The sequence below is a fragment of the Plectrocnemia conspersa genome, unplaced genomic scaffold (genome assembly GCF_051122295.1).
Source record: "Plectrocnemia conspersa isolate PC_06_02 unplaced genomic scaffold, ASM5112229v1 ptg000011l, whole genome shotgun sequence".
Lineage (NCBI taxonomy): Eukaryota > Metazoa > Arthropoda > Insecta > Trichoptera > Polycentropodidae > Plectrocnemia > Plectrocnemia conspersa.
The window spans coordinates 3,993,078-4,004,079 of NW_028277175.1; the positions used below are offsets into that span (position 1 = coordinate 3,993,078).

Sequence of the window (11,002 nt, forward strand, 5' to 3'; positions counted from 1 at the left end):
TTTAGTGTTTTACAATCGTTGCATTTTATATACATCTGCATAAAAATGGTGGGTCTGTACCAGATGTAGCAGAAAATTGTTCATGATTTTCCCAGCTAATTTAATCGGCTTTACTTATGCTTTGGTATTCTAAGAACTATAATAATAATTATATAAGAAAAAACCGCTCCGCGTGAGAATCAGCAGATTGCAAAAATATATGGGAGCTTTCCACAGAGTAACGCAGTCGGTGGAGTTTTATCTTCATATTGTTCGAAATATGATAAAACGTAAAGTAGCAACAGTTATTATTGACAATTTTCTTTACTATTCAAGTATAAATACGGGAGCCTGAAATTCCATCGTGGATCGATCTGTTCTGTTCCTTCGATTATTAAAGTTTATTTTTTTAACGATCATTCATTTATCAATAATATTATATTTTATTATAATCACAAAATATATCATTTATTACTTATATTTTAATTATTTATAAAATTTTCTCGAAAATGTAATACATTAACGACCATTTTCGCGTTACTGCGTAAATTTTCACACTCATTTTTTGAATTTTTCACTATTGGTTAATATAAAACCAATTAAGGTTTATTTTCTAATATTGAATGGAAGCTTGTATAGGCTGACGCAAAAGTCACGAAGGTGTGCGAAATATTTTCCATAATTATTGGTGGTTATGATAGAATCTTGATTAAAATTTTATCTTTCAGCTCTTTAATGGTTTCAAATTAGCTAACATATAAGATATCACCAGATAAAATAATCAATGGTACTTAAATCTTAAAATTGAGCTCCTGTTGAAAGCACATGTTGATCTTGAAAGGAAAATAAATCTTTGGGAAATAACTGTGTAATTCTCTCCAAGATTCTCTGCAGCTCTGACTATCTTCATATTTAATTATGAGGTGATGAACAACTTCGTTTTGTACTCTTAGTTGCACTGATTACAGTTTATGTTGCAAATATCTGATCTTTAAGTAACGCAGAACTCTTTCTGGTTGCTGCTCTACGACTTTCTTAGTTACTCTAGTCTTCCGATTTGTGGCACATCTTTGCCGTTGAAAACTTTTTAAATAGTGCTTATTCAAAATATTTAGCTATTTCAGTTTCAAATGAGATTTTTGCTTTTTTCCTGAAAACGGTTGCCCTTCCCCGTTTTCACTTTAATAGCCCGCCAACAATGCTAGCCGAACCGAATTCGAACTAGTGTGCCGGAAGACGGCAGAACCGAAGCCGCCCGGCGCGGTTCGAATCTATCTGGGTTTATTTTCGGTGCGCCCACGGCCCTCATAAACGAACTTAAATTTTATTTCCTGTTCTTTTTGGTTCACAGGTCGTCTCCCGCGCGCGCGCGGCGGCATGAGACCCGCCGCAGGACTGAGCAGATCGCCCTTTGAATGGAACTGACCAGGAGGGGACCGACCAGGAGAGGAAGAGGATCGAGCAGCGGCAGAAGCAACCACCGCCACCATCACCACTGAAAGCGATCGCCGACCTCTATGACAATAATCGATCGCGAGTGATCGAAGCGAGGGGAAACACGTCCACTAGGCTCCTTCTTCTCTTGATCTTCCGCCACATTTACGACTCGAACAAACCCCAATCAGTACCATCTTATGAACCGATGTCTTCTGATCAATAACGCACACCAAACAAGAGCTAGTATAAAACTGAATAATAAAAAAGTGTCGTTTAATAGTGTATATATATATATATAAAAAAAAAACTCTTTTCATATTTTTTTAAATTATTATCGCATAACTAAAAAGTGTAATAGTTAATTTATAATATATATTATATATATTTAATCTATATATATATATACATATTTATATAAAAAAATAGTGCTTTCCACGTTCAAAACATAATAAAAAACATTGCATTTTAATATTCCAATATTAATATCGTTATTAAACAATTATATTGCCAATTGAAAGCTTGACTGTGCTTATTTTTAAAAAGTATATAATACATACAAGTTTGATTGTGAACGTTTTGTCAAATACTGTGCTTCGCCAGTGCCAAGTTGTCGCTTTACATCGGTGATTTTATGTAATATGGCCTCGTCCACGTCGGGCATGGAATCCAGAATGGCAAACCCACCGAACGGTCTGATCCCCACCTACAACAAAGCCGAGTACCTGCCGGTGCCGGACTTTTACGTCGACAGATGCATCTTTATCACCGGCGGTACCGGATTCATGGGAAAGGTAATTTTCATTGCTTATATTGGATCACTACTGATTCTAATACAAATATATATATATTCCCTGTTGCAGGTTTTAGTCGAAAAATTGTTAAGATCATGTCCGAAGATTAAGAATATATATTTACTCATGAGACCGAAGAGAGGTCAGGATATAACGTCGAGACTCAACGAACTTACTTGCTCACCGGTTAGTATAATATAATACAATTAATCAAAAATCATTTTTATCGAATCAACGTTAAGGTATTGTTTTTTTAAATAGCTCTTTGAAACCATTCGGAAAGAGCGACCGGCCGAGCTGAGCAAAATAGTACCAATCTTAGGAGATGTTACCGAGCCAGATTTGGGAATATCACAGTTTGATCAAATGAAGATTATCAATAAGGTAAATACATTTATTCTTAAAATACAAGATAATATTTAATACTAATATGTATAAAAAATGTTTTCAGGTCTCAATCGTATTCCATTCCGCAGCCACGGTGAAGTTTGACGAAAAACTAAAGCTCTCAGTGTCCATCAATATGCTAGGCACTAAGCGTCTTGTAGAATTATGTCATCGAATGTCCAAACTAGAAGTAAGTATCAAAATTAATAAATCGCACACGTGGCCATATTTATTCGATTAAAAAAACGCATTTTATTCTTTCAGGCACTTATCCATGTCTCAACTGCATATTGTAATTGTGACAGGGACGTCGTAGAAGAAACGATTTATCCCCCGCCGTTCGAACCCGATTACATAGTAGACCTCGTGAATTGGATGAAAGAGGACCTGTTAGATCACATTACGCCAAATCTCATAGGTGATTTAGTGTTTAAATAATTTCGAAAACGATTTCTATAGACGTCTTTATGATAACATAATGTCATTATAGGAGACAGACCCAATACTTACACGTTCACAAAAGCACTCGCCGAGGATATGTTATTGAGAGAATGCGGCAATCTACCAGTCGCCATCGTAAGACCTTCAATAGGTATATAAATTTTATTTTTACTTACTCATGCTCACCACTTATGGTCTTTCATTGATAATTTTCATTATCTATTGTTGTGGAATTTATTTGAATTGATCAGTAATAATGTAATTTCAGTGTTATCTTCAAGACGTGAACCCGTCGACGGCTGGGTAGACAATTTAAACGGACCTACGGGTATCATAGCGGCTGCCGGCAAGGGATTTTTCCGCACTATGCTCTGCGACGGTGACAAAACAGCCGATTTAGTGCCAGTCGATACAGTGATCAATCTCATGATCGTCGCTGCTTGGAGAACGGCAACAGCAAGGTATGTGTAATAAAAGATATTATTATCAATTGTTAATAGTTAATTATAAAATAAACGATTCATATGTTACTATAAACAAGAGTGAAACAAATGAAAACCTTGTAAATTGATTACAATTCTTTAAATATTGAATACAAAGGCACAATAAAATTGATCGACAAATAAAAGTTTCTGTATGGTGATACTAGTTTGTGTGAGTTCTGTAGCAGACTCTTCTCGGCCAGGTCAGACATTTAATAGTTGCATTAAGCTCAAGAGTTTCGGCCTATTGCCAAAATTATTGATTGTCTCCAGCGTCACTAATCAATATCGGAGGTCATAAGAATCACTATTAAAGAAAATTAATTGATCAAATTTTTAAATGCCTTAATATTTCCTCTGGACGCCACAAGATGACATATGGGTTCCGAGCGTGCACATGTCCAATGACGCCGCCTGACCACAATACGCACCAAACAGTTACTTTTTGGGCATTTAATGCACTCTCATGAATCACGTGAAGATTTTATTCGCCCCATATGTGGCAATTTAGCTAATAAACATACACAGAGAAGTGGAAATGTGCCTCATCAGAGAAGATTTTGTTTGAAAAATCAACTTCAACTGCCAACATAGACAACTCGAATTGGATCAACCTATACAAGGCACACAGTGCCTTAAGCTTCTCAATCGATGCATGTATCGCAATACAAATCCTTTAAACCCTAAGGATTTGAAGCTTTTATCAGCTCAGGTTATTTAACCTTCATGACCAGTCAAAAATTAGGTAGTCCAGAAAAACATTGGAATCATTTCATATCCACCTCGTGACAGTCAGGAGATAAAAATCCCTTGTGATCAGGCCCATCACCAACAGCGTTGCCACTCTTCAAAAACAAAACCATGAAAACAAATATCATTACCTTTGATCCAACGCTTTTTGTCGAGTCGCACTAACCTGCACATAGCATTTTTGAGCTTTTCCTTGGTGTAGCATACTTGCACACCCATTCCAACAGCGTGGTTAGCTCTTCATTTGTTTTTACTTGCAGAAAAATAAGGTCGTAAGCATACGCAACAAGATTACAATGTTCTGGCAGCACGTTCCATTGCATTGGCCCAAGGACCGACGCTTGTAAACAACGTCCCACAGACCAGCGATGCTCCTGCATCGATAACAATCCGACAAGATCCGAGAGAACTCTTCACAGTATACTTTACCCAAGCACCATGCCTGATCAAACTCAACCGAGATATCAAAAATACTCTCATTACGCATTTTCTGCGGTCAGCACCAATCGACGTCTTCACGTAATAGATCCCATCCGCTGTTCTAATCAATACCCGAACAAACTCCAAATGTTTGGCGGTCAGATGGTGACGGGTGGCAATTGGACACAGATTGGGCCGCTAAACTGGTGAATCCGACGTGATCAAATCAAAATGACACTTTGTTGAATCCCCCCCCCCTGCAAATACTCTTTAACGTGTGCAACCAAATAATTCTACCGACATGTTGATGCGTTTCTATTACTAGCTAAATTTATTATAATCACCTTCTCGGGCTTCAGACTAAAAACTATAACGCAGATAATCCATGACGATGGAATATATTATGTCAACTAAGGAGGTCGCTGAAGAGCACGCTTCACCTCGGCCTCTGAGATTCTATGAAAAGGATATGTAGTTGAGACGTGATTGGCTATGGCTGCGTGAAGACTCCTCCGAGGGCAAGTCCTTTGACAAGAGGACATCCATATCAATGATGCAAATGCCATTTCTATCTATGATGCGCAACAGTGAAACAACCGCTCTGTTGGACATTCAATTCTATAGTGCCAAGTAAACCACAACTGTTGGTACTATGTTCCCTACGAGTCCAACCCCATCGGCTGAGCTTACTGGACCTCTATGTCACGGAAAGCGATCCTCACCACCCCGTAGTATTGGTTATTTTAATGAGTTTGATCAGCTTTCTCCGAACAGCATTCGTGTACCACATAATCACCGTTCTTTCACACTGCACAGAAGAGCCTGTAGCGTATGGTGAACTACCACCTCAGTAAATTGGTAAATTGCCTCTTGGAGCAGTCTGTGGAATCTTCTTATCATCACCGGCGTTGAGCTCTTATGGCTTCTGCTTACAACACTGTCAGCGCTGGCGTCCACCATCCAGGCTGGACCTCTCGACCTACTACGATATTTCTCTTTGTGGCCTGGCCTCTTTATCCAACTATCTTGGATCGACAATAAAAATAAGTTTGGATAAGGGGGCTAAGGCTATCTAGATCAGTGCCAATGATAAATTTCTCATTCTAGCTACTCCTAATTTGCTTTATGGTAAGTCATTTGAGCATTCAAATTGACTCCTTCAACCAAAAGGATTTGCACCACATCACGCCCCTGATTTGTAAGGTTACTCAAAAAAAAAAGCGTCCTTTGTAGCCATCGAAGGCATTTTAAAAGAAAATTGGGAATGAAGTAGTCTCATGGATCGGCACATCGCATTGTCTATGATCTAACGCGTCTTAAAAATTGACTTCAGAATTAAAATATTTATGAATATGATGGCTTCTTGTGAAGAATTGTTATGGGAATGAAACTTGAGTCACTACAAGTCCGAATAAATTCCATACATATCTGATGAGCCAGTGATAAGTTTGAAGCACTACACGCTTGAAGAATACTTATGTTTTGATTCAGCTTTGTATAATAGATGAAAATATGTATTTTTCATTTGACTAACCCTTGTATAAGCTTTTTCCTATACGTGTATTATTTAGTAGTAATAATTTATGATCGTTCACATTTCAGATCCGAAGGACTAATGGTTTACAATTGCTGTACTGGACAACAAAAACCGATCGTTTGGAAAGATTTCGTCAGTCTCTGCTTCACTTACATCAGACAATATCCTTTTAGTGCGTATCATCACCGAGTTAATTATAAATTTTGTACATAACTCTATAAATATCTTATTATATCATCAGGTGAACCGATGTGGTGGCCAGGCGGCGAGGTACGATCAAATAAGACGATTCACGCAATCGAAAACGCCATTTATCATAAGTTCCCAGCTGTAGTTGTCGACTTTTTCACAAGGTTACTCGGTAGGAAGCCAATGTACGTATATATTTAATTGACTGTATCGTATGTGGTTTTTCTGTTTAGATTGATACAATTTTTGTTTTACAGAATGATGAGAATCCAAGACAAGCTTCAGAAGGCGTCTGCGTGCTTAGAATACTTCACGATGAGAGAGTGGATGTTTAGAGACGACAATATGCGTCGGTTGTGTAGTTACCTGTCGGCCGATGATCAGGCCAAGTTCGACTTTGACGTCAAAAATCTCGACTGGGACGCATATATACAGAGTTACGTCCTCGGAATTAGACAGTTCATCTTCAAAGAGAGTCCGAGTTCGCTGCCCAAAGCCAAAAGTCAATTAAACAGGTAATTTATAATATATTTTAGAAATGTTTATATTTATCTTATACTATGATATTAAAATTATTTTTTATTTCTTATAGACTGCATTGGTATCATCACCTGGCGCAATTCGCACTCGTGCTTTTAGTGTGGCGATTCGTGTTCATGAGATCGGCGAACATGAGACACATGTGGGCAACGGCGCTACGATACATCCTCAACCTGGCGAGACTAATCCAAATAGTTTGATTTTGACCTCAAACTTTACCAATAATAGGAATACCTCATACCATATTACAGTCAAAACCACTCTGACCATAACGAAATGAAACTTATCGTTTCGTCCCGTTTAGCAGCTATAGATTTTTTATTTGTGATTGTTTTAGAATTTGATTTTTTTTATATATAAATTATTATATTATATTATATATATATATTTACTTTAGGGTATGAGTGTGATTCATTTAGCGAAATATTGTTAATAATTATAAATCGTTATTGTAATAATGTTTGAATATGACGACGCTGAATGGGACGTGGTACTTCTGCTTGTGCGAGAAGTGAATTTGATTCCATTTTATTAATTTTTATATAGTGATTTTATTGAAAAATTTCTCGCGTCGCTGCGTCACACACCAAATGAATTTGGGATTACTTATTATGAAACACATTTCCATACTTTGTGATAATACGACACGCCGTTTTACCGTGGGACTCGTCGTGTAAAGTTTAACTAGTGAATGTTATAATAACTGAGTAGTGAACAATATGTATATTATGCTAAAGGAAAGGAAAAACTATCAAAACATTAACGTTAATCTTGTGATTTTTATATACATTTGTATGTCGGTGTATACAGTGGGATTGATTTACGGTAGAGATTGACGGAGTAGTTTTTATTTCGCTCTTATCTAACGGCTTAAGGGTGGTTTCGGTCTAAACGAACTTTCATTTTGCAGTTTTAATTTTCGCTTCACACGAAAAGCAAATTATGGTGACAGAACACATCGCCGAGACTGAGTATGTATAAAATAACATATCACCATGTCAGTTTCTTGGGAGAAGTGCGTTAATAATGCATTTTTTTATTTGTTGTTTATTGTATATTTGTGTTTTTTAATCCGTATCACATAAGTTCCTCTAAATCACAAAATAATATGTTTTTTTTTTTAATTATAAGATACACATTCATGTGACTATTTTTATATATATATATATATATATATATATATATATATATATATATATATATATATATATATATATATATATATATATATTTTAAAAGTTAGCTTATCATTATTTATTTTTATTGTTTTTGCTGTTTTTTTATTATTTATTTATAAAAACGCTTTTTTTTAATACTTTTAGTGTTTTATTTCTATATTTATACCTTACATTGCTTGCTTTGTTTATAATTTTAAGGAAATCCAAACATTGAAATGAAAAATAATATACTTATGACTCTCAGTACTTATGACCTTTTTATAATAAACACATTTTATATGTATGTCGTTACATGATGTTGAAAGCATTGTTGTAAATACATATTTGGATAATATAGATAGTACAAAACACCAATAGTTATAGCGCTGGATCATTTACATTACCACTCATTGTTTAATTATATTATATATGTATGTATGCGTGTCTGTCTGTCGTTTATCTATAAAAAAAATGTAAATCTTCCCGATACAACAATATCTTCCATGTATAAAAATTAAAACACGCATAAAATGTCTTCTAATCGAATCTATTTGATTTAATTTAATGTATAAAAATTATATTATTATATCGGTAAAGATACTTTTGTAAGGTTGAATGCGTGATTATATCCAGTATGACCAAAATCCATATTTTATTAGATCGACGTATTTGAAATATTATAATATTTCATATAAATCTATCTAATAATTGCTCAACACAGTCATTTAAAGCTAAACCTAACCTTACTATATAATACTATGCTATTTATTTATTTAAAAATTATTTAATATAATAAATTATTAATTTAATCATTACTCTCTTTAATTCCAATGCGTTTAAGCTGTTATTATGTATTATATTATATATATATATATATATATATTGCCCCAAATTGTGATTACCGTAAGGCAGTTTTAATTGATAGCTTTGAATTAATAAGTAAGGATGAAAAAAATGGATAAAACTTAGGTTGATATAGATATTAAATGTATCTATACACACATATGAATATGTGTGTGTGTATTTACAAATTATATTAATTTTTAATAAATAGATTTTGTGACACTCTGCTCAAATTGTCGTGTAAAAATGATACTACGAATAACGAACTATTTTAGATTCGCTTAAATATTATATTTAAGATAATCTAAAAATAAATAAAACAGTTGACCATCATCACCAAGTGCACGTTACATATCTTCATTCTGTCTCTCACTTTGACGCAACTGTTCCAACATGATGGGCCCCACGAGGATTTTATTTTTCAGTGCTCTTTTGTATCGTTTTAAACACTTCCTATAAAGCAAGGTGCTAAAGTGAAATGAATCGCAAAAACACAATGAAGATATGTATGAAGATTATTTATTATCATTGAAACTCTCGAAGAATGTTTGAAATTTTTGATTAATTTTTGTATGTCTCCAATGTAGATTATAGATATTGTACATGTATTATATATATAAACGTATATAATGGAAATGAATTGTGTTCCAATAAAGTCCAATGAGCATTTATTGTTTTAATGTGGGAAAAATAAAAAAAAATAAGCCAAATGTGTGTGAGTTATATATGGATAAAATATATACATATAAAAATGCTAAAAAAAAGTATCTTTGTTATGTTTAAGCCGATATGGTCAGATGTGAGATATTTTTTTAAAAATGGATACCTAAGTTTAAGATGAATCCTCGTTATCCAATTCAGAGAATAAAAAAGAGAAAAAAATGACGATAAATTAAATAAAAAAATGACATTTCATTGTGAATATGTTAAGTGTGATTTTCTTGTTAAGTTTGAGTCGGTGAATTAATAATGAATAATAATAATGATGATGATGATGATGATGATAAAAAAATAAATAAAAATGTAAACTAAACGATGTCGGTTCTTAAGGCTAATATTGTAATATGTGAATCTTGAAAATTCGTACCGCTTAGTAAATTTTCAGAAAGTGTTTAGATTGTAGCAGCATTTGGAATGATTATAGTTGCATTATTGTAAAACAGGTTGTCGATAGGGAAAACGATTTGACTCCTGTACGATGAACGGCCACAGCAGTTTAACTTATTTATTGTGAATATAAGCTTGTTTTTATCATGCTGGCAATAAAGATATTATAAATTATAATAAAATGCATTTTTAATTTAAATCATTGACAATTATATGAACAAACACTTTCTTAATATGACATTTAGAAATAGGTTTAATTTCATACTTGATGCAATTCTTGCTTATGTTCAACGATGGGTAAACCAAGTTTTTAAGCATTATAACGAATGAATGAGTTTGTTAAGTGGTAGTGTTCATAATGAGTTCACGTTTCAATGCCTCGGAAAGTATGCGCTAAACCTTTGCGTTTTATGCCAACAATTACATAATTATTATGAAGATTAATATCACGATTTTAATTAAAAACAATTATTACGTTACTAGAACAGAAAAAAAAAATAAAAAAAATCTTGCTACTCGATTAAGACTTATTAGTGAATTATAATGTGTCTTTTTAGGAAATTAGCTTGTCTGTACCACCCATAATCGTTGCAACGAAATTAGTCATTAATTGATTTATTTTTGTCCTTTGTAGTGCTTTCTGTAAATGCATAAAAATGAGATTGATGCATGGTGCAAATGCACTAAAACAGGTACCAAACCCCAGATTCACATTCCATAGAATGACGATGTAGCCAAATTTTACCGATTTTTGAATCACCGTTACACATATATAATCTAAGAACATATTTATAAAACAATAATAAAGAGTCTGCTCTTGCCCTATAATCATAGAAATTGGACAAGTGATAAAGGACTGAAATGACGATGGACTTCCCCTAATTCTGAAACGTATATAAGTCGAAACACCATGAATTACTTTCGCCACTTCCTTCAGACTGT

At 34.0% G+C, this 11,002-nt stretch overlaps 1 protein-coding gene across 1 annotated transcript; it reads left to right on the forward strand.

Annotated features, from left to right (window-relative positions):
- The first annotated feature begins 1,923 nt into the window (after positions 1–1,923).
- Positions 1,924–7,222, forward strand: LOC148229151 (putative fatty acyl-CoA reductase CG5065). The gene is made up of 11 exons (XM_088198485.1): positions 1,924–2,207; positions 2,277–2,393; positions 2,469–2,591; positions 2,659–2,784; positions 2,859–3,012; positions 3,085–3,186; positions 3,304–3,496; positions 6,290–6,396; positions 6,466–6,598; positions 6,671–6,928; positions 7,006–7,222. The coding sequence occupies exons 1-11, from the start codon at positions 2,055–2,057 to the stop codon at positions 7,151–7,153; spliced, it is 1,614 nt and encodes a 537-aa protein (XP_088054611.1). The 5' UTR covers positions 1,924–2,054; the 3' UTR covers positions 7,154–7,222.
- Positions 7,223–11,002: the final 3,780 nt, after the last annotated feature.

Excerpts from the sequence above, each read along its gene's own strand:
- LOC148229151 (XM_088198485.1), top strand. The coding sequence starts at position 2,055 with ATGGCCTCGTCCACGTCGGGCATGGAATCCAGAATGGCAAACCCACCG. Across the intron at positions 2,394-2,468 it reads ACGAACTTACTTGCTCACCG|CTCTTTGAAACCATTCGGAA; the intron begins GTTAGTATAATA and ends TTTTTTAAATAG. Across the intron at positions 3,187-3,303 it reads CATCGTAAGACCTTCAATAG|TGTTATCTTCAAGACGTGAA; the intron begins GTATATAAATTT and ends ATGTAATTTCAG.